Source organism: Macaca nemestrina, chromosome 17, assembly GCF_043159975.1.
Source record: "Macaca nemestrina isolate mMacNem1 chromosome 17, mMacNem.hap1, whole genome shotgun sequence".
Lineage (NCBI taxonomy): Eukaryota > Metazoa > Chordata > Mammalia > Primates > Cercopithecidae > Macaca > Macaca nemestrina.
In genome coordinates this window covers 64,657,753-64,677,437 of record NC_092141.1, presented here as the reverse complement: position 1 = coordinate 64,677,437, position 19,685 = coordinate 64,657,753, and the positions used below count along the sequence as shown (strand labels likewise).

Here is a 19,685-nt window from a genome sequence, read left to right as displayed (position 1 = left end):
ATGCTTTCAATATTTATATCCTGGATTTTTAAAACATATTGTTGTAGAACAATTGTACACATTTTTCTCCACTGCTTTATTGTCTCTTAACAATATCTACTGGCAATTAATTTATAGCAGCCTATAGAGACACTCCTTATTCCTTTTGACAGCTGCATAGTACTCCACCATGGGAAGGCATCACAGTTTATTCACCAGTACCCTATTGAAGGACACCCGGGTTGTATCCAGTATTGTTGTAGGTTTTAGTTGTTTTCCCAAATAGAACTGTTATGAATCATCTTGTGCAACATCTTTCATATATTTACCTGAGTATCTTTGAGATATTTTATGGAATTGGGATAGCTGAGTCAAAGAATAAGTCTGCTAGTTATTGCCAAACCTTCACAAGAAAAATGCGAGCATGCCTATTTTCACATCATCTCACTTCCAGAGAATGCTGTCAGATTTTGCATTTTTGACAATCTAACAGGTGAGAAGTGTCATACCATATTATCTCATTTCTCTTATAATGCATGAGATTGAGTATATTTATATGGTGGTGAAATATTTGCATTTTATTTTCCCATTAGGCTGTTGGTCTGTTTTCTATCTATTTTCAGAAGTCTTTTTTCCTTCTTCTTCTTCTGTCATCCACACTGGAGGGCAGTGGTGCAATTTTGGCTCACTGCAACCTCCACCTCCTGGACCCAAGCAATCTTCCCACCTCAGCTTCCTGAGTAGCTGGGACCACAGATGCATGCCACCTCGCCAATTTTTTTCTTCTTTTTTTCTTTTTTTTTTTTTTGTAGAGATGGGGTTTTACCAAGTTAACCAAGTTGGTCTCAAACTCTTAAACTCAAGTAATCCGCCCACCTTGGCATCCCAGAGTGCTGGGATTACAGGTGTGAGCCACCGTGTCCGGTCTCAGAAGTCTTTTATATATTATTAACCCTTTTTCTGTGATATATATTGTGAGTCTGTTTTTATTATTTAGTCATTTGTGTTTTTACCTTGTTTATGATGGTTTCTTATCATGCATCTTTTTTTTTTTAAATTTTACTTTAAGTTCTGGAATACATGTGCAGAATGTGCAGGTTTGTTACATAGTTATACATGTGCCATGATGGTATGCCGCACCTATCAATCCGTCATCTAGGTTTTAAGCCCTGCATGCATTAGGTATTTGTCCAAATGCTCTCCCTACCTTTGTCCCCCACCCTCTGACAGGTTCCGGTGTGTGATGTTCCCTTCCCTGTGTCCATGTGCTCTCATTGTTCAACTCCCACTTAGGAGTGAGAACATACCATGCATCTTTTTAATTATAAATAATTGTTTTTAAATACCAGCAGGGATTTAATTGCAAAATGTGCATGTGCAAAATGTTCCTTGAACACTCTAGGAGAGACGCACTTTCCCTATTATAGACCGTGTGACTTCAATCTATCTGGGCCTCAAGTACCTTGGAGGTAAAGAATTCAGAAAAAGTGTGTCTACATCATAGAATCCTTGTGAAGTATAAGCAAGATAACAATTATAGAGGACTCAGAAAATTCCTGACACGTAGTAAGCACTCAACAAATTAGAACTATTAGTATTGTTTCATCTTTCACTGGGAGTGCACAGATTAAATACGTAATTGCTATTTTGTTCACTAATCACACAATTCTCTAAATCGTTGCTAAACCCTTTCCTATACATGTTTCTTATTTGTCTTGTTTAAGCATCTGTAGGACAGAAATTAAAGCTTGATTTCATTTCTCCGTGTATCAGGCAAAATATCTCCAACATACATTGTGAGAGAAAACAGCTTTTGAGTACGAGAAAATATACTTTCAATAACACTTCAGTTAAACATATTCATTGGGTATCTTGACTTACCAACAAAATAGAACAGAAATGTTCCCTATGATCCACATCTTTGAAGAACATGCCAATAATAATTTATAAAGGGACCCATCATGCTGACGTGTTTTTACTTTTAAAAGCAATGAATCATTTCAGTATATCTGTTTCAAGCTGAATAGATTCAATAACATGAAACAGACAGGAATCTCAGTGGGATCTTTTCCATCTCACTGACTAGTCACAAAATTCAAAGGAATCACAGTGTTCCTCATTATACAAAAGTTACCTCCCATCACCCCCCAAATCTTTCATCCCATTTTCCTGCCCACATTCTATGTGATTTATTTTTAACCTCTTTGAGAGCAGAGGAGATTTAGTCATCATAAAATCTATTCTCAACTTATTATCCAGGAGTCAAATAAATAAAGAATTAACACTTATGGAATCCAATCAAACAATGTCATGTAATGGGTCTACACATCAGAAGACACATCAGATGAAGGAAGGAGAATGAGAGCTGATTCACTTGGCTTAACCAAATTGGATAGCTCAGAATACAACAGGAAAAGGAAATGGTGCCTTTTCTATTTATAGAAATATTTACCAGATAAGCACAACTATCTAATTTACTGAAAAAGAGCTGATTCTCTATTAGTAATGTGCAAACCACAAGATTATTCACATGGTCATAGTAGCTCTCAGCAGGGTATAAAAAGCAAAAGAGAGAGCAAGGAGAGATCAAACTCAGAAAACTCACTCTCCTAGAAACCCACCGAGAACCTCCACCCTCTGACACCATGGTCAGCTCCTGTTGTGGTTCCGTCTGCTCTGACCAGGGCTGTGGACTGGAGACCTGCTGCCGCCCCAGCTGCTGCCAGACCACCTGCTGCAGGACCACCTGCTGCCGCCCCAGCTGCTGCGTGTCCAGCTGCTGCAGACCCCAGTGCTGCCAGTCTGTGTGCTGCCAGCCCACCTGCTGCCGCCCCAGCTGCTGCATCTCCAGCTGCTGCCGCCCCAGCTGCTGTGTGTCCAGCTGCTGCAGACCCCAGTGCTGCCAGTCTGTGTGCTGCCAGCCCACCTGCTGCAGGACCACTTGCTGCCGCCCCAGCTGCTGTGTGTCCAGCTGCTGCAGACCCCAGTGCTGCCAGTCTGTGTGCTGCCAGCCCACCTGCTGTCGCCCCAGCTGCTGCATCTCCAGCTGCTGCCGCCCCAGCTGCTGTGAATCCAGCTGCTGCCGCCCCTGCTGCTGCCTGCGTCCAGTCTGTGGCCGAGTCTCCTGCCACACCACTTGCTATCGCCCAACCTGTGTCATCTCCACCTGCCCCCGCCCCTTGTGTTGTGCCTCCTCTTGCTGCTAAAGCTCTGCCATGAACACACCAGTTCCTTATTACCTCCTTTCCTACAGATGAGGGCTCTCTTTTCAAACATGTGTCCCATAAGCAAGCCTCATCCTTAGAAATTCTGTATTTTCATTCTACCTTTTGTCCAGACTCCCTGCCTTCCAAATGAATTCATTGACAATCTCCTAATAAATTGACAAATTGCCCTCCAACATCCCCCTACCTCTTTGACTTCAGGACATTTATTCATCGTGCCTAAGGAATTTGAAGACTGCCTCCATCATTTGTAGGGCCACAGATCTTAATGCCTCCGACCTTGAAGTCCAGTGAAGGCTCTCTCTTAAAGTCTTTCGCAAACCTTTTTGCACCTTGTTATTTCCAAATACCAAAATAAACCTCTATTTTATTGGCATCGAAAACTGAATATGGCTGTTATTCTCTTTTTAAAAAGGGGTTTATATTTGGGTTCTGGGTGATTACATTTAACTACTCCTGTAGGGCAGACAGCACAGATTAGTCAAACTTCCAACAGAGGTCAACTGACATCGATCACTGCCTAGTTTTTTTCTAGAAAAGTCTTTTCAGGTTTAGTCAAATCAGTTAGTCATTTTGTAGTCTTTAGACAAAAAGAGTGAAGCTGAAGTCATGAAATATCCATGAATGTAACAACAGGGGAAACGTTCTGGAAAGATTGAACACAATTCATTCTCTTTTAAAAAACAATTTCAACTTTTATTTTAGAATCAAAGAGTACATATTCATATTTGTTACATGTTGTGTGATGCTGAGGTTTGGGGTACAAATGATTCTGTCACCAGGTAGTGAGTAATGGGTCATTTTTAGCCCTTTCTTTCTCCCTCTCTCCTCCCTTTTGGAGTCCCCAATTGTTCTCATCTTTGTGTCCATGTGTACCCAATGTTTAGCTTCCATTTGTAAGTGAGAACATGCAATATTGGTTTTCTGTTCCTGGAATAATTTGCTTAAGATAAGTCCTCCAGCCACCTCCATGTTGCTGCAAAGGACATAATTTCATTCTTTTTTATGGCTGTGTAGTATTCCATGGTGTGAAGATGTCACATGTTCTTTATCCAATGCACTATTGATGGGCACCTAGACTGATTCCATGTCTTTACTATTGTGAAGAGAGCTGTGATCTTTTAAAAGACTGTCTTTCAATTTCTTCTTCTTCTCCTTCTCCTTCTTCTTCTTCTTTTTGCCAGTAAAAGCAGCTAATAGGTGATTTAGCATAGTCCATGTATTTTTTACTGAGTCATGTGCAATGAAACCTCAACACAAACACAGTGGATGTGCTTCATTCTGACTGGCAGAGTTTCAGTGGGGAGTTCATGCTGCCATGTAGAGGGGACCACCTTCAGGGCCAGGCAGGTGATGGAAATGAAGGAAGCACACCTGGTGAAAACTCATAGGTATGCTGGAGACTGATTTTTGTTTCTTTTCGTCCAAAGTCATGCCCAGTTTTTAGGATGGAACTATAAAGACTCGCATTTCTCCCCAACTAGGGGTGCCTTTAGTGGGTCATCTCATCTCCAGAACTCCCTGTAGGTTCGTCTGAGACTTCCACTGAGATTGCCCTGCAGTTTCATTTATCTTAGTGTCAACACTGATTTTTCTCTCCATTTCTTTTCCCTTCCCTTCCCTTCCCTTCCCTTCGCATCCGTTCCTTTCCCTTCCTTTCCCTTTCCTTCCCTTCCCTTTCCCTTTCCTTTCCTTTCCCCTTCCCTTTCCCTTTCCTTCAGTTTCCCCTACCCTTTCCCTTTCCCTCCCTTTCCCCTTGCCTCCCCTCCCCTCCCCTCCCCTCTCCTCTCCTCCCTTTCCCTCCCCTTCTCTCCCCTCCTCTCCCCAGTGTTAATCCCAAGAACATGCTTCAATAAACCTCCTGCATGTTGCTCTCCATCTCAGTGTCTGCTTCCTGGGGAACGCAGCCTGTCCCCCAGAACAATGTGAAATTCATGATAGCTAATTTGAGAGCTCAGATGACTGACTGAAATGTACTTTTAATATTTTAGTTCATGAAAGAAATAAGAATGTAAACAAAAGAGCAGAAAATATATTTAACAGAATCTGTAGAAAAAATTATGAATTTTTATAAATCATATTTATTATTTTCTAAGGATTTTTGTATCATTTACACACAAATATATGCTCTTTAAACATTTAGACGATACGAAAGAATGTGACCAAAAGTAAGTTTCCCATCATGGTCTTTGCTGATTCCATTCAATACCTAATGTTACAAATTGAGATACAACCTCATTAAATGCATGTGTAACACATGTATGTATTTATATGAAAACCTGGCTTTGGTTGCACCTCACTTGTTCTGACATTTATTCAAACATTATTTTATATCTTTCAGGAAATGTTAACACTTTCCTTCATATAGGCTTGGCAGATTTATTTACGTATTTTTCTATTTACTCTTGAGAATTGTGAGCACATTTTTTTTTTATTATACTTTAAGTTCTAGGGTACATGTGCACAACATGCAGGTTGGTTACATATGTATACATGTGCCATGTTGGTGTGCTGCACCCATTAACTCATCATTTACGTTAGGTATTTCTCCAAATACTATCCCTCCCCCACATCCACACTCCACAATAGGCCCCAGTGTGTGATTTCTCTCCATTAAATTTTAGAAAGAATTATTGCTAGTGTATAAAAAGTCTACAAGTTAGTATAAGTTTGTATTTTATCTGATCTCATGATTAATACTAATACCCAGCTGACTCTCCAGGATTTTGTAGGTGTGCAATCATGGTGGCCAAGTGCCTCCAGCTTCAGGCCTTTCCCCGGTGTTCGTCCCCAGCTGCCCACAGTGGGGGCCCTACCATTAACACAAACATTCTTGGGATTTTCTATCTTTCCTGTCTTACTTTCACCATTTCCTCACTTGTGCTTCCTGGGATCATCCCCCAGATAAATTATGTGCACTCAAGTCTTTTTCTCAAGGTTGGCATTGGGTAGAATTTAAGCTAAGACAACAGATGATCAGCAAATATTTTTGGCTGGCTGATATCAAACTGGAAATAATAGTTATTTCAATTAATAAGAGTAAAACGAGGAAGTCAGGAGGTAAAGGAGAATCAGTCCTACCATTTGGTGTTTACCACCTTCCTGTCTTTTTACTGTGTGAATATAGGCATGCATGTTAAACACTGTAGTCCTGGTTATCTATAAACAAGTCTCATTCTACAAATTGACTGTTAACTTCCACAACTTTCCACATAGGTTTTTTATCAGGTGACATGTTACCTACCACATAAATGAGTTTAGTCTTCCTGAAATGAAACTATGATCTCTTTGTTTGGAATGCTTTCCTCTCTTTTATCCAGAAGTCAAAAGATATGTACATTTTTAAAGGACCTTATATGACTCTATGTCATCAAAAAGCCTTCATTCACTCAACAAATATTTACCACCAGTGTTCTCTGTGCTGAGTATCATAGTAATAAGAATAAATGCCATAGCCCATGGCTTCAGGGTATTTGCATTGCACATGGTGGAATGACAGGAGTAAATGACTATGATACAGTAGAATGTATCAAATTATGAGCACAAGGCAGGAAATAGTGATACATGAATGGGTTAGCTTATCAAGAAAGATATTATTGAGGAGGAAATATTTTAACTGGGTCTTGACACATGAGTAGGAGTGTGCAGAGTGGATAAAAAAGATGAAACGTTCCAAAGATAAAACAGTTTCTGCAAGCTTAGCAAATTTTATTCTTTACCGCTGTCTTGGCTACACTAAGACATACTAGGCTTTCTCTTTAATCTTGGACAAGTTTTCTGTTTGTTTGCTTTAACTTTTTAATGCTTCTTTTGACTATCCCCCTAAAAGACTAATAAGAATATAAACTAGTTCATAAGGTCGTATTCAAGCGTGAAAATGAAACAAATATAAGATATTTGATACAATGCCTCCTACGTAATCAATACTTCACAAGTAATATACATACCCTGAGGGTGTATGGAACTTATCCACATACTATACATTTTTTATTTTAGTTATTTAATGAAAATAATTGTAATTCTTCTCATTTCTGCTGAACTCTGTTTCCTATCTAAGTGTCTTATGCAAGTACCTGCAAGAAAAAGGTGAGGGTTTGTCTGTTCTACACCCAGAGTACCCAGTCGAACATCTTGGATGCATGTTATTGAAGCCTTAATAATTCTAAATATTCTTTATATATAACAAATGCTTTTGTAAATGAAAAACCCATCATGCAATTTTGATGATCAAAGATTAATCAGGCTGGGCACGGTGGCTCACGCCTGCAATCCCAACACTTTGGGAGGCCAAGGCGGGCGGATCACAAGGTCAAAAGATCCAGACCATCTTGGCCAACATGGTGAAATCCTGTCTCTACTAAGAGTACAAAAGTCAGCTGGGTGTGGTGGCGCACACCTGTAGTCCCAGTTACTAGGAAGGCTGAGGCAGAAGAATCGCTTGAACCCAGGAGGTGGAGGTTGCAGTGAGCCAAAATCATGCCACTATACTCCAGAGTGAGACTCTGTCAAAAACAAACAAACAAACAAACAAACAAAAAAACAAAAAGAAAAGGTAAATAAAAACTTCCTACTCTTAATGCCTCTACTGTAAGACATACAGCAAAATGTGTTTTTACCCTTTAAAGGCAGTGAGTCATGGGTAAGTACTTTCGCTGGAGGCTGTGGAATAAGATCTGACAAAGAATTTAGAACTTGTTGGAATCTGACCATCTACCCCACCATCCAAGATGCACACACGGGATCAGAGTCATCTTCATTACAGATGGGACTTCCTTCCCCAGATGAGTCCTACCTTCTAATCCCTTTCCAACATTTCACCTGACCAGGACATTCTTGGACAACACAAGATACATTCACATTATAAAAATCGTCCCCCATGATTTGCAGACAGCAATCGACAGGTAGGAGGGAGAGTCACAATTAAAAACAAAATGTCAGAAAGTCCTGTGACCAGTAAAAGGTGCTTTGTAAAAGACACAGCATAGACCGGGGACAAAGGTGACCCCTCACTAAGGAAGAAATATGACGAGCATTTCCAAAGGAAACGCAGGAGCACAGCAGGAAAAGGAAATGGGTTATTTTCTCAGTTTTGGAGTATTTAACTAGACACACACAATTATGTAATTACATGATGAATTTTTCCAGCAGGTAAATAGTAACAAGGAAATAATGACGTGGTGGCAATGGGCCTTCAGGAGGGTATAAAGGGGATATGGACCCAGGAGACTTCCAAACACAAGAACTTCACTGTCCTGGAAACCCAAGTAGATCCTTCACCCTCTGACACCATGGTCAACTCCTGTTGTGGCTCTGTGTGCTCTGACCAGGGCTGTGGCCAAGACCTCTGCCAGGAGTCCTGCTGCAGACCCAGCTGCTGTCAGACCACTTGCTGCAGGACCACGTGCTGTCGCCCCAGCTGCTGTGTGTCCAGCTGCTGCAGGCCCCAGTGCTGCCAGTCTGTGTGCTGCCAGCCCACCTGCTGCCGCCCCAGCTGCTGTCAGACCACCTGCTGCAGGACCACCTGCTGCCGCCCCAGCTGCTGTGTGTCCAGCTGCTGCAGGCCCCAGTGCTGCCAGTCTGTGTGCTGTCAGCCCACCTGCTGCCGCCCCAGTTGCTGTCAGACCACCTGCTGCAGGACCACCTGCTGCCGCCCCAGCTGCTGTGTGTCCAGCTGCTGCAGGCCCCAGTGTTGCCAGTCTGTGTGCTGCCAGCCCACCTGCTGCCGCCCCAGCTGCTGCATCTCCAGCTGCTGCCGCCCCTCTTGCTGTGAATCCAGCTGCTGCCGCCCCTGCTGCTGCCTGCGTCCAGTCTGTGGCCGAGTCTCCTGCCACACCACTTGCTATCGCCCAACCTGTGTCATCTCCACCTGCCCCCGCCCCTTGTGCTGCGCCTCCTCTTGCTGCTGAGCCCCCTGCCCTGGCTCACCTTCCCCTTCACCGCTGGCCCACAGATGTAGACCCTTCTTCTGTGTGGTTATGAGGACACATGGAGTGGGGTTGATGTCATTCAGCAGGGTTGTTTCCAATGAGCCCATCACCATCCCGCTGACTCTGTGAGAACATTCTGGTTCATTGTAAACTCCCTCCCTTGCTTTCTTTTTCTTCCAGTCATGGCACCAAATGTGAATTAATTTGTAATTCACTAGCTAAGAAATTATTCCAATCCTCTAAATTCCTCATTTTTTACATCATTTTGAGCCGATAGAGTATCCTTCCCAATGAGGTAGACGTTATCTCCCTATCAAACATATTATTTGTCTGTCAGCCATTCAGTCATTCTTTCCTCTTGCAAAGGTAGGAGGCTCCGCCTCCCATGCTCTCCTGCTTTCTCCCTGCTCTCTCTTTGCCTTTCTGTTTGATCACGTTTGCCAGCATTTTTCTATTTTATTAGTTCTTTATTGTGTTCACAAAATATATTTTATTAAACTTTTCATGTAGAAATCTTTTATTATTGTTTTTTGTATTTTTTGTGATTACTTTCACTGAGTTTTCTGATTCATGGGGGTGAGGTGGGAATGCAGTAGAAGGGGATTCTCAAAGCATGATTCCAAAGTAAGACTTCAGGTGTGAACTCATAGTGCCAAACTGCTCCAATGTCACAGATCAACTAAAATAAAATAGAAGCTTTTCACTGTTTCAATTTGATAAATGGAATGCTTTCGGATAGGTAAAGCCCCCAGTATTGCTGTTTATAAGTTCATCCATGATTTTAGAACTTAGGATATCACAGTAACCTGGTATCTGTCTGAAAGACAGAGTGGGTTTCTCAGTGGGAGAGACAGCATCTAGTGCTGTAAGAGGAATTCCTTTCATGAGAGCTATACATATATAATCATAAAATACTGGTGAGGTCAAGTATGCAAAAGCAGACCTGCGGTTGGCACATGTGCTCAGTATCCACATGGGCTAACACCGATCACATGGATGATTAGCATATAAAATCTCCACCTAGGGGTGTTTTTCTTGTTGTGGCTGTTTTTACTGTTAAAATGAGGCAAAGGTTACTATAAGCTGAACCTCGAGCCTAGCTGTGCATGCAGGACCCCAGAGAAGTCCCTGCCCACCCTCCCACACACCCCACCCCAGGAAGGAATTTGTAGTTAAGAGTTTCTTGGGCTTTTGGTGCAAATTGGCTGGAGATTGGGGAAGCTACATCAGGCTTTTGCTCTCTTTCCAGGCTGTACTAGGTATCAGGGACTTGTAACTCTCTGGTGGTCTGCTGGTATTCTGTAGGGCTCCTTATCTTGCAAAAGAGTTAGGTGCTGATGCACAAAGGTGCAAGTGAAAAGAGCCTGCTGTGAAAGGTGCCTGCTGGGCTTCAAACAAGGGACAAGTCGGTATGGCCTTGTGAACCCCGAAAATCTGAGACAGGTCTCAGTTAATTTAGAAAGTTTATTTTGCCAAGGTTGGGGATGTACACCTGTGACACAGCCTCAGGAGGTTCTGAAGACATGTGCCCAACTGAGACAGTGAAAAAGATCTGACCTAACTGACTCCATCTTGCTTCTATCCTCCAAGCTGTTCTTGTTCAATCCGGGGCACAGGATGAACAAACTTTGAGAGGAACATAGTTCATAGTTTACCTTTGAAACAAAGAGTATAACAGTTCATTCCCAAAACAAATCTTACTGCCTGTGGACTAGACCACCAAAAGCCACAAGATTAGAAGTTACGGTAATCTGACTAAATTCAAGATGTGGCTATTTTTTTAAACAGATATCAATGTCTTATTTATTAAAGATTACACAATCAAAGATCATTCTATTATAGTTTTGTAACCCCATGCCAAATTTTGACACCTTATAGTATTTGACAGGGATAAGCATGAAATGGCTTGATTAATAAATGCAAACAAAAATGCATGCTGGAAATTCTTAAGACACCTCTATTATTACTGTACCAATAATTTTAAAGCTAACTTATTTATTAAAGATTTTACTTACGTTACATAAACTTAGAAAGCATTCTACTAATCTTTTCTTTGTTCCTGATAAAGTACTTGATTCAAGTGCTTTTTTAAGCCAATTAATTAGAGCTCTTTTATATATTTTCAGTAGTGAGACATTGTGTACACAACATATAAATATATAGATGTAGTAGGCATGTTGATAGAAGTACCTCTTATAGATTCTTAAGGTGCTTTCTTCCCCTATCTTAGACTTTCAAATTCTCAATAACCTGTTTTACTCCCCTAGGGAGTTGTCAGCTAAGTAGCCTTAAGTTTGCATATTAAAGGAAACAACTCAGGGAAAAATGAAATAGCTAAATTTATATCATAAGATACAGAGAGAAAAAAGTCTGGTGGTGCTAGAGGGAAATTAAAATGGATTTAATTGCCAATTAAACATAAAATTATAAAAATTATAAAGACCCTTTAAATACACACACACACACACACACACACACACACACACACAAATCCTATAGCTTCTACTTCAGAACTTTAGCCATGAGATAAATACAAATTCACCAGCTTGCAAACAAAAAACCTGTTGTATCCAAACAGTGGTTTTATCTTAATAGAAAAATAAGTGCATATTTAATGAAGGCAGAAAAGAAATAGAGAAAAAAGAGAACTTAGGAACTCTGTAGTTTGCAGGTCGACTATAAGGCCCTTCCTTCCTCCCTCCCTCCCTCCCTCCCTTCCTTCCTTCCTTTCTTTTTCTTTCTTTCTTTCTCTTCTAAAGAAAAAAAGGGATACATGTGCAGCAGAACATGCAGGTTACGTAGGTATATGTGTGCCATGGTGGTTTGCTGCACCTATTGACCCATCCTCTAAGTTCCGTCCCCTCATTCTCCACCCCTCAACAACCCCTGATGTGTGTTGCTCCTCTCTCTGTGTCCATGTGTTCTCAATGTTCAACTCCCATTTATGAGTGAGAACATGTGGTATTTGGTTTTCTGTTTCTGTGTTAGTTTGCTGAGGATGATGGCTTCCAGTTTAATCCATGGCCCTGCAAAGGACATGATCTCATTCCGTTTTATGGCTACATCATATTCCATGCTGTATGTGCACCACATTTTCTTTATCTAGTCTATAATTGATGGGCATTTGGATTGTTTCCATGTCTTTGCTATTGTAAATAGTGCTGCAATAAACATACGAGTGCATGTGTCTTTATAGTAGAATGACTTATATTCCTTTGGGTATATACCAAGTAATGGGATTGCTGGGTCAAATGGTATTTCTGGTTCTAGATCCTTGAGGAATCACCATACTGTCTTCCACAATGGTTGAACTGATTTACATGGGCTCCTTTTTCTTAAGATAAATGTGCACAAAGACCTGATTACTTCCATTTTACATAAACTATGAAAAGACCAGGTTCCATAAAACCTATGGAGTGCTCGAACGGGGGTCATTCTCCTTGTTTTCTCCTCATTCTTAGATTATTTGTTTCCCAGTTTTCTTCTTAAAAAGAGGAACTGAGCTGAGGCCTAGAGGTTTTCTGTGGTGGATCAATATGTGCTGCTTGTGGGCAGGACTCCACACTGGGTCACCACTGAAAATAACAGTTCAGTTCCTCATGCAAATACACACAGACAAGCTGAATAGAGCTTAATTTGTGGAGAAAAAGCAACAGAGAAGACACTTTAGAATGCATCTCTGAACTAGAATTAGGATCCTTAAATAGCAACTTCCTAGAAGGAAAACAAAACAACAGCCAAGACCACTTTTTGTAAACTGCGCTCAGCCACCCCTTAACTTTGTGGCTCTCATCTACTATTACACACAGCAAGGTCAAAGCCAAAGAGGTCAGGTCATGCAATACAGGAAAGCAGAGGTTTAGACTTAAGAAGAATCTACCCATGACTCTTGAAACTCCACAAAGAAAACAAAACACCCCAAAAGGGGTGAGTGGCAACTTTGTTCTGAATTCTTTAAGGGGGTTCAAGTCATTAGAAGACTTCTCTAGATTTGTTGGTACTGCAGATGGCAAAGAGGGAAAGAGGTATAGGGTGGAAGAAAAGTAAATAAAAGAACATTTGTTTTTTAAGACAGGAAGCAAACACAGAAACCAAGTGCATGTTTTTTTGGTTCTTTTTGTTTGTTTTCTTCTTTCGCAGCTGCAAGGAATTTTGGCCAAATTAGAGAGGCTTTGTTACCCATAATTTTGAATTCTCACTTGGATTTGACCAAGTCAGGTAGACTTGGTTAAGTCTGATGGGAGAAAGACCAAAACAACCAACAAAAAATCCAGCAATAGGATCACCAAGCACTCTAACGATAAGGAGAAATTAAGACCAGCAGGTTGTTAAACTTTAGCCAAGACAAAGCCCCAGTTCAGCTACTTACCTAGGGATGGGTCTCAGGCTGAAGACTGCTTTCTACCACCGTAGAAGCAGGAAAAGCACTAAAACTGGTCTTCCCTGCTGGGAGTGAGCTCAAACGCTACATGCCTTTCATCATCATGGAAGCAGGAAATCTAGCCTTCTTTGTAAAGGAAGTAAAAGTAAATCTTGCCTTCCTTATAAAGGAAGTAAAAGCTAATCTTGCCTTCCTTGTACAGGATGGCAAGTAAGCAAGTAAAACTCCAAAAACAAAAATAGGTGGGGGAGTTGTACAGCAAAATAAACTTTAGATCTTCACCAAATTTTGGGAGATCAGGGATTCTTTGCGGTGGGTGCTCCCAGACCTCAGCAAATTGTCCTATTGGTTTGAATCATAAAGTTAGCTCATGCTATTACCAGGCACCAACAGGATATTTATCAAAGGTCAGGGGCATATCCACTCAGAATCCCTTCATGATTACCAAATGTGAACCCTGAAAAACTGGGACAGGTCTCAGTTAATTTAGAAAGTTTATTTTGCCGAGGTTGAGGACGCTCCAGTGATACTGCCTCAGGAAGTCCTGACAACATGTGTGTAAGGTGGTCAGTTCACAGTTTCATTTTATACATTTTAGGGAGACATGAGACATCAATCAACATATGTAAGATGAACATGGATTTGGTCCAGAAAAGGCGGGACAACTCAAAGCAAAGGCAGGACAACTTGAAGCTGGAAGTGGGCTTCTAGATCTAGGAATCCAACTTACAAAGGATGTAAAGGACCTCTTCGAGGAGAACTACAAACCACTGCTCAATGAAATAAAAGAAGACACAAACAAATGGAAGAACTTTCCATGCTCATGGATAGGAAGAATCAATAATGTGAAAATGGCCATACTGCCCAAAGTAATTTATAGATTCAATGCCATCCCCATCATGCTACCAATGACTTTATTCACAGAATTGGAAAACACTACTTTAAAGTTCATATGGAACCAAAAAAGAGCCCACATTGCCAAGTCAATCCTAAGCCAAAAGAACAAAGCTGGAAGCATCACACTACCTGACCTCAAACTATACTACAAGGCTGTTTTGAACAGCATGGTACTGGTACCAAAACAGAGATATAAACCAATGGAACAGAACAGAGCCCTCAGAAATAATACCACACATCTACAACCATCTGATCTTTGACAAAGCTGACAAAAACAAGAAATGGGGAGAGGATTCCCTTTTTAATAAATGGTGCTGGGAAAACTTGCTAGCTATATGCAGAAAGCTGAAACTGGATCCCTTCCTTACACCTTATACAAAAATTAATTCAAGATGGATTAAAGACTTAAACGTTAGACCTAAAACCATAAAAATCCTAGAAGAAAACCTAGGCAATACCATTCAGGACATAGGCATGGGCAAGGACTTCATGTCTAAAACACCAAAAGCAATGTCAACAAAAGCCAAAATTGATAAATGGGATCTAATTAAACTGAAGAGTTTCTGCACAGCAAAATAAACTACCATCAGAGTGAACAGGCAACCTACAGAATGGGAAAAAAAGTTTGCAATCTACTCATCTGACAAGGAGCTAATATCCGGAATCTACAAAGAACTCAAACAAATTTACAAGAAAAAAATAAACAACCCCATCAAAAAGTAGGCAAAGGATATGAACAGAGACTTCTCAAACGAAGACATTTATGCAGCCAACAGACACATGAAAAAATGCTCATCATCACTGGCCATCAGAGAAATGCAAATCAAAACCACAATGAGATACCATCTCACAACAGTTAGAATGGCGATCATTAAAATGTCAGGAAGCAACAGGTGCTGGAGAGGGTGTAGAGAAATAGGAACACTTTTACACTATTGGTGGGAATGTAAACTAGTTCAACCATCGTGGAAGACACTGTAGCAATTCCTCAAGGATCTAGAACTAGAAATACCACTTGACCCAGCCATCCCATTACTGGGTACATACCCAAAGGATTATAAACCATGCTGCTATAAAGACACATGCACACGTATGTTTATTGCAGCACTATTCACAATGGCAAAGACTTGGAACCAACCCAAATGTTCATCAATGATAGACTGGATTAAGAAAACGTGGCACATATACACCATGGAATACTATGCAGCCATAAAAAAGGATGAGTTCATGTCCTTTGTAGGGACATGGATGATGCTGGAAACCATCATTCTCAGGAAACTATCACAAGGACAAAAAAACCAAACACTGCATGTTCTCACTCATAGGTGGGAATTGAACAATGAGAACACTTGGACACAGGAAGGGTATCATCACACACTGGGGCCTGTTGTGGGGGAGGGGGAGGGGGCAGGGATAGCATTAGGAGATATACCTAATATAAATGACGAGTTAATGTGTGCAGCACACCAATATGGCACATGTATACATATGTAACAAACCTGCACGTCATGCACATATACCCTGGAACTTAAAGTATAATAACAAAAAAAAGAGACAAATACTTGCATTCTTTTGAGTTTCTGGTTAGTCTTTCCCAAGGAGGCAATCAGATATGCATTTATCTCAGTGAGCAGAGGGGTGACTTTAAGTAGAATGAGAGGCAGGTGTGCCCGAAATAGTTCCCAGCTTGCCTTTTCCCTTTAGCTTAGTGATTTGGGGGCCCCGATATTTATTTTCCTTTCACAGCTTCCTAACCTTATTTATCCTGCCTCATGTTTAAAAAGGCATCATAACTCTGTGATTAACATCTGGGCAACATTTTCTTAAGGCCTCAGAAAAAATGTGAAGCTATCAATGATATCTGAACAAATCATCTTAAATTTGATTGGCTCAATAGCTTATAGGGTCACTTCAGAGCTGATAATAGTCAAATAAAAGTAAAAACATCAAGAGCAGGTTCTCCTACTACAATGCCAAGTTATAATCACTTACGATATTACTTCAGATTCAAATGAAGGCACCACTCTTGGGAATTCTAATTAGGATATGCACCCCAGCTGCGACCTGCTCAAAGCTATGAACTAATTCCAATAAAATGATTCTTAAAAACAAAAGTGAGTCTTGAAATTTTCAGCCTTGCTGGGTTTATATATTTTAAAATGTTAAGTGTGGAGATGTTTAAATTATAACATAAACCTGTAGAGACCACAGTCAGAATAGATATCATTTCATGCTATCCAGATGAAATACAGCTCAATATGCTTTTTTTTCTCAGTAGAACTCACTGGGAAATAAAGTCCACTTTTTAATAATAAATTCCAAAATGTTGTTTATTGAGTGAAATGAATTGAGTACATTAAATTCTTTATAGAAGATTTCCCTTCTTTCATTGGTGTCTACTTTTCAGAAATTTGGTTTTATCTTTTTTTGTCAAAATAGGGACAATAGTATGACAATTAGATATAACGTGTTAAAGATAAAATGTGTTTCAAGAGCTAAGGCATGAATTAAATCTGTCTTAATTTAGGATATTAAAACACCTGTGCACACCCACAAACACACACATACACATATACACACAGCACTTTTATTCCAATACCTTAAATTATGTATATTTTATATAGCATGTATCTTCAAAGTGATTTCAACATGGGTTGCTCTTCCTGTATCTTTGTGTAAAATATAATTGCTAGGGAATCAGTAAAATAATTATGAAAGCAATAGAGAATGATACCAATGAATTCTTACGTGCAGAAAAGTTTATTAGAAAGCAGAGATGCTACAAAGCATAAGAAATTCACACTAGGAGAAACACAGAATATAACTGGGCCCCTGGGTCTGAGGGTGCAACATCAGTGACAAAACTGATCCTGCAGATAATGTCTACCTCACTGAGAAGGAGAATCTCTACCTCAAAGTGATAAAGAAAATAAGGAAATTAGAGGATTGGAATAATTTCTTAGTTAGTGGATTACAAATTAATTTCTATTTGGTGCTACCACTGGAAGAAAAAGAAAGCAAGGGAGGGAGCTTAAAATGAACCAGAATATTCTCAGAGTCAGTGAAATGGTGATGGGCTCATTGGAAACATGAGGTCCATCCTATTGAATGACATCAACCCCACTCCATGTGTCCTAATAGCCAGCATAGTAGAAGGGTCTGCATCTGTGGGCCAGCAGTGAAGGGGGAGGTGAAGCAGGGCAGGGGGGCTCAGCAGCAAGAGGAGGCGCAGCACAAGGGGCGGGGGCAGGTGGAGATGACACAGGTTGGGCGATAGCAAGTGGTGTGGCAGGAGACTCGGCCACAGACTGGACGCAGGCAGCAGCAGGGGCGGCAGCAGCTGGATTCACAGCAAGAGGGGCGGCAGCAGCTGGAGATGCAGCAGCTGGGGCGGCAGCAGGTGGGCTGGCAGCATACAGACTGGCAGCACTGGGGCCTGCAGCAGCTGGACACACAGCAGCTGGGGCGGCAGCAGGTGGTCCTGCAGCAGGTGGTCTGACAGCAGCTGGGGCGGCAGCAGGTGGGCTGACAGCACACAGACTGGCAGCACTGGGGCCTGCAGCAGCTGGACACACAGCAGCTGGGGCGGCAGCAGGTGGTCCTGCAGCAGGTGGTCTGACAGCAGCTGGGGCGGCAGCAGCTGGGCTGACAGCACACAGACTGGCAGCACTGGGGCCTGCAGCAGCTGGACACACAGCAGCTGGGGCGGCAGCAGGTGGTCCTGCAGCAGGTGGTCTGACAGCAGCTGGGGCGGCAGCAGCTGGGCTGACAGCACACAGACTGGCAGCACTGGGGCCTGCAGCAGCTGGACACACAGCAGCTGGGGCGACAGCACGTGGTCCTGCAGCAGGTGGTCTGACAGCAGTTTGGGCTGCAGCAGGTCTCCTGGCAGAGGTCTTGGCCGCAGCCCTGGTCAGAGCATACGGAGCCACAACAGGAGTTGACCATGGTGTCAGAACAGGGAGGATCTGGGTGGGTTTCCAAGAGATTGAAGTTCTTGTGTTTGGAAGTCTTCTGGGTCCATAGCCTCCTTTATACCCTGCTGAAGGCCCATTGCCACCACGTCATTATTTCCTTGTTATTATTTACCTCGTGGAAAACTTAATCATGTAATTACATCATTGTGTGTTTCTAGTTAAATACTCCAAAACTAACCCATTTAAATATTCAAAAAATAAACCCATTTCCTTTTCCTGCTGTGCTCCTGCGTTTCTATTGGAAACACTTGTCATATTTCTTCCCTAGTGGGGGTCACCTTTGTCCCTGGTCTATGCAGTGTCTTTTACAAACCGCTGGACACATGACTCTGACACTTTATTTCTAAATGTGATTCTCCCTCCTACCTGTAGATAGCTCTCTACAAATCATGGGGGACACTTTTTATAATGTGAATGTATCTTCTGTTGTCAAAGAATGTCCTGGTCAGATGAGATGTCGGAAAGGAGTTAGAAGGAAGGACTCATTCGGGAGAAGGATGTCCCACCTGTAATGAAGATGACTCTGATTCCGTGTGTGCTTCTTGAACGGTTGAGGAGACGGTCAGATCCCAAGGAAGGTATAAACTCTGTGTCAGATCTTATTCCACCACTTCAAGTGAAAGTACTTAGCCATGACTCATTGCCTTTAAGGAGTAAAAACATATTTTTGTATATGTCTTACAGTATAGGCATTAGGAGTAGGAAGTTTTCTCTTTGATCATCAAAATTGCATGATGAATTTTTATTTGACAAAAGCGTTTGTTATATGTAGACAATGTTTATAATGATTAAGCCTTCAATAACGTGCATCCAAGACATTCTGTTGGGTACTCTGGGTATAGAACGGATAAACCCTCATCTTTTTCCTGCGGGTACTTGTATAAGACACATGTATAAGAAACAGAATTTGGCAAAAATGAAAGGAATCACAATTATGTTCATTAAACAACTACAATAAAAATGTATAGTATGTGGATAAGTTCCATACACCCTCAAGGTATGTATATTACTTGTGAAGTTTTGACTATGTACCAGACATTGTGCTAAACATCTTATATTTATTTCATTTTCACTCTTTAATACAACCTTATAAAGTAGTGTACATTCTTATATACTCTTTTAGCAGACTACGCAAAAGAAGCATTAAAAAGCTAAAACAAACAAACAAACAAACAAAAAACGTGTCGAAGATTAAAGAGAAAGTAAGCCTAATATGTCTTAGGGTAGCCAAGAAAGAGGTAAAGAATAAAATTTGCCAAACTTGCTGAAACTGTTTCATCTTCTTGGAATGTTTCATTTT

The 19,685-nt window shown here is 41.2% G+C and overlaps 3 protein-coding genes across 17 annotated transcripts; 2 read left to right on the top strand and 1 right to left on the bottom strand.

Annotated features, from left to right (window-relative positions):
* Positions 1 to 2,624: 2,624 nt before the first annotated feature.
* Positions 2,625 to 3,185, top strand: LOC105472175 (keratin-associated protein 4-12). Of its 3 annotated transcripts, XM_071081986.1 has the most exons (3): positions 2,625 to 2,816; positions 2,892 to 3,045; positions 3,100 to 3,185. In XM_071081986.1, exons 1-3 carry the CDS (start codon positions 2,625 to 2,627, stop codon positions 3,183 to 3,185), a joined length of 432 nt encoding a protein of 143 aa, XP_070938087.1. The 3 variants fall into 3 exon arrangements, with proteins under 3 accessions (XP_070938087.1, XP_070938086.1, XP_011723501.2); XM_071081985.1 differs by having other exon boundaries at positions 2,625 to 2,875; positions 2,936 to 3,185; XM_011725199.3 differs by having other exon boundaries at positions 2,625 to 3,185.
* Positions 3,186 to 8,433: 5,248 nt separating this feature from the next.
* On the top strand, positions 8,434 to 9,643 carry LOC105472174 (keratin-associated protein 4-12). 3 transcript variants are annotated; one of them, XM_071081983.1, is made up of 2 exons: positions 8,434 to 8,673; positions 8,719 to 9,643. In XM_071081983.1, the coding sequence occupies exons 1-2, from the start codon at positions 8,492 to 8,494 to the stop codon at positions 9,107 to 9,109; spliced, it is 573 nt and encodes a 190-aa protein (XP_070938084.1). In that variant the 5' UTR covers positions 8,434 to 8,491; the 3' UTR covers positions 9,110 to 9,643. The 3 variants fall into 3 exon arrangements, with proteins under 3 accessions (XP_070938084.1, XP_070938083.1, XP_070938085.1); XM_071081984.1 differs by having other exon boundaries at positions 8,492 to 8,769; positions 8,860 to 9,109; XM_071081982.1 differs by having other exon boundaries at positions 8,434 to 9,643.
* A 7,975-nt stretch (positions 9,644 to 17,618) lies between these two features.
* Positions 17,619 to 18,356, bottom strand: LOC105472173 (keratin-associated protein 4-12). Of its 11 annotated transcripts, none has more exons than XM_071081975.1 (2): positions 17,839 to 18,356; positions 17,619 to 17,748 (listed from the first exon to the last, which is right to left on the bottom strand). In XM_071081975.1, exons 1-2 carry the CDS (start codon positions 18,354 to 18,356, stop codon positions 17,619 to 17,621), a joined length of 648 nt encoding a protein of 215 aa, XP_070938076.1. The 11 variants fall into 11 exon arrangements, with proteins under 11 accessions (XP_070938076.1, XP_070938074.1, XP_070938077.1 ...); XM_071081973.1 differs by having other exon boundaries at positions 17,619 to 17,868; positions 17,959 to 18,356; XM_071081976.1 differs by having other exon boundaries at positions 17,619 to 17,889; positions 17,980 to 18,356.
* Between the last annotated feature and the right edge of the window lie 1,329 nt (positions 18,357 to 19,685).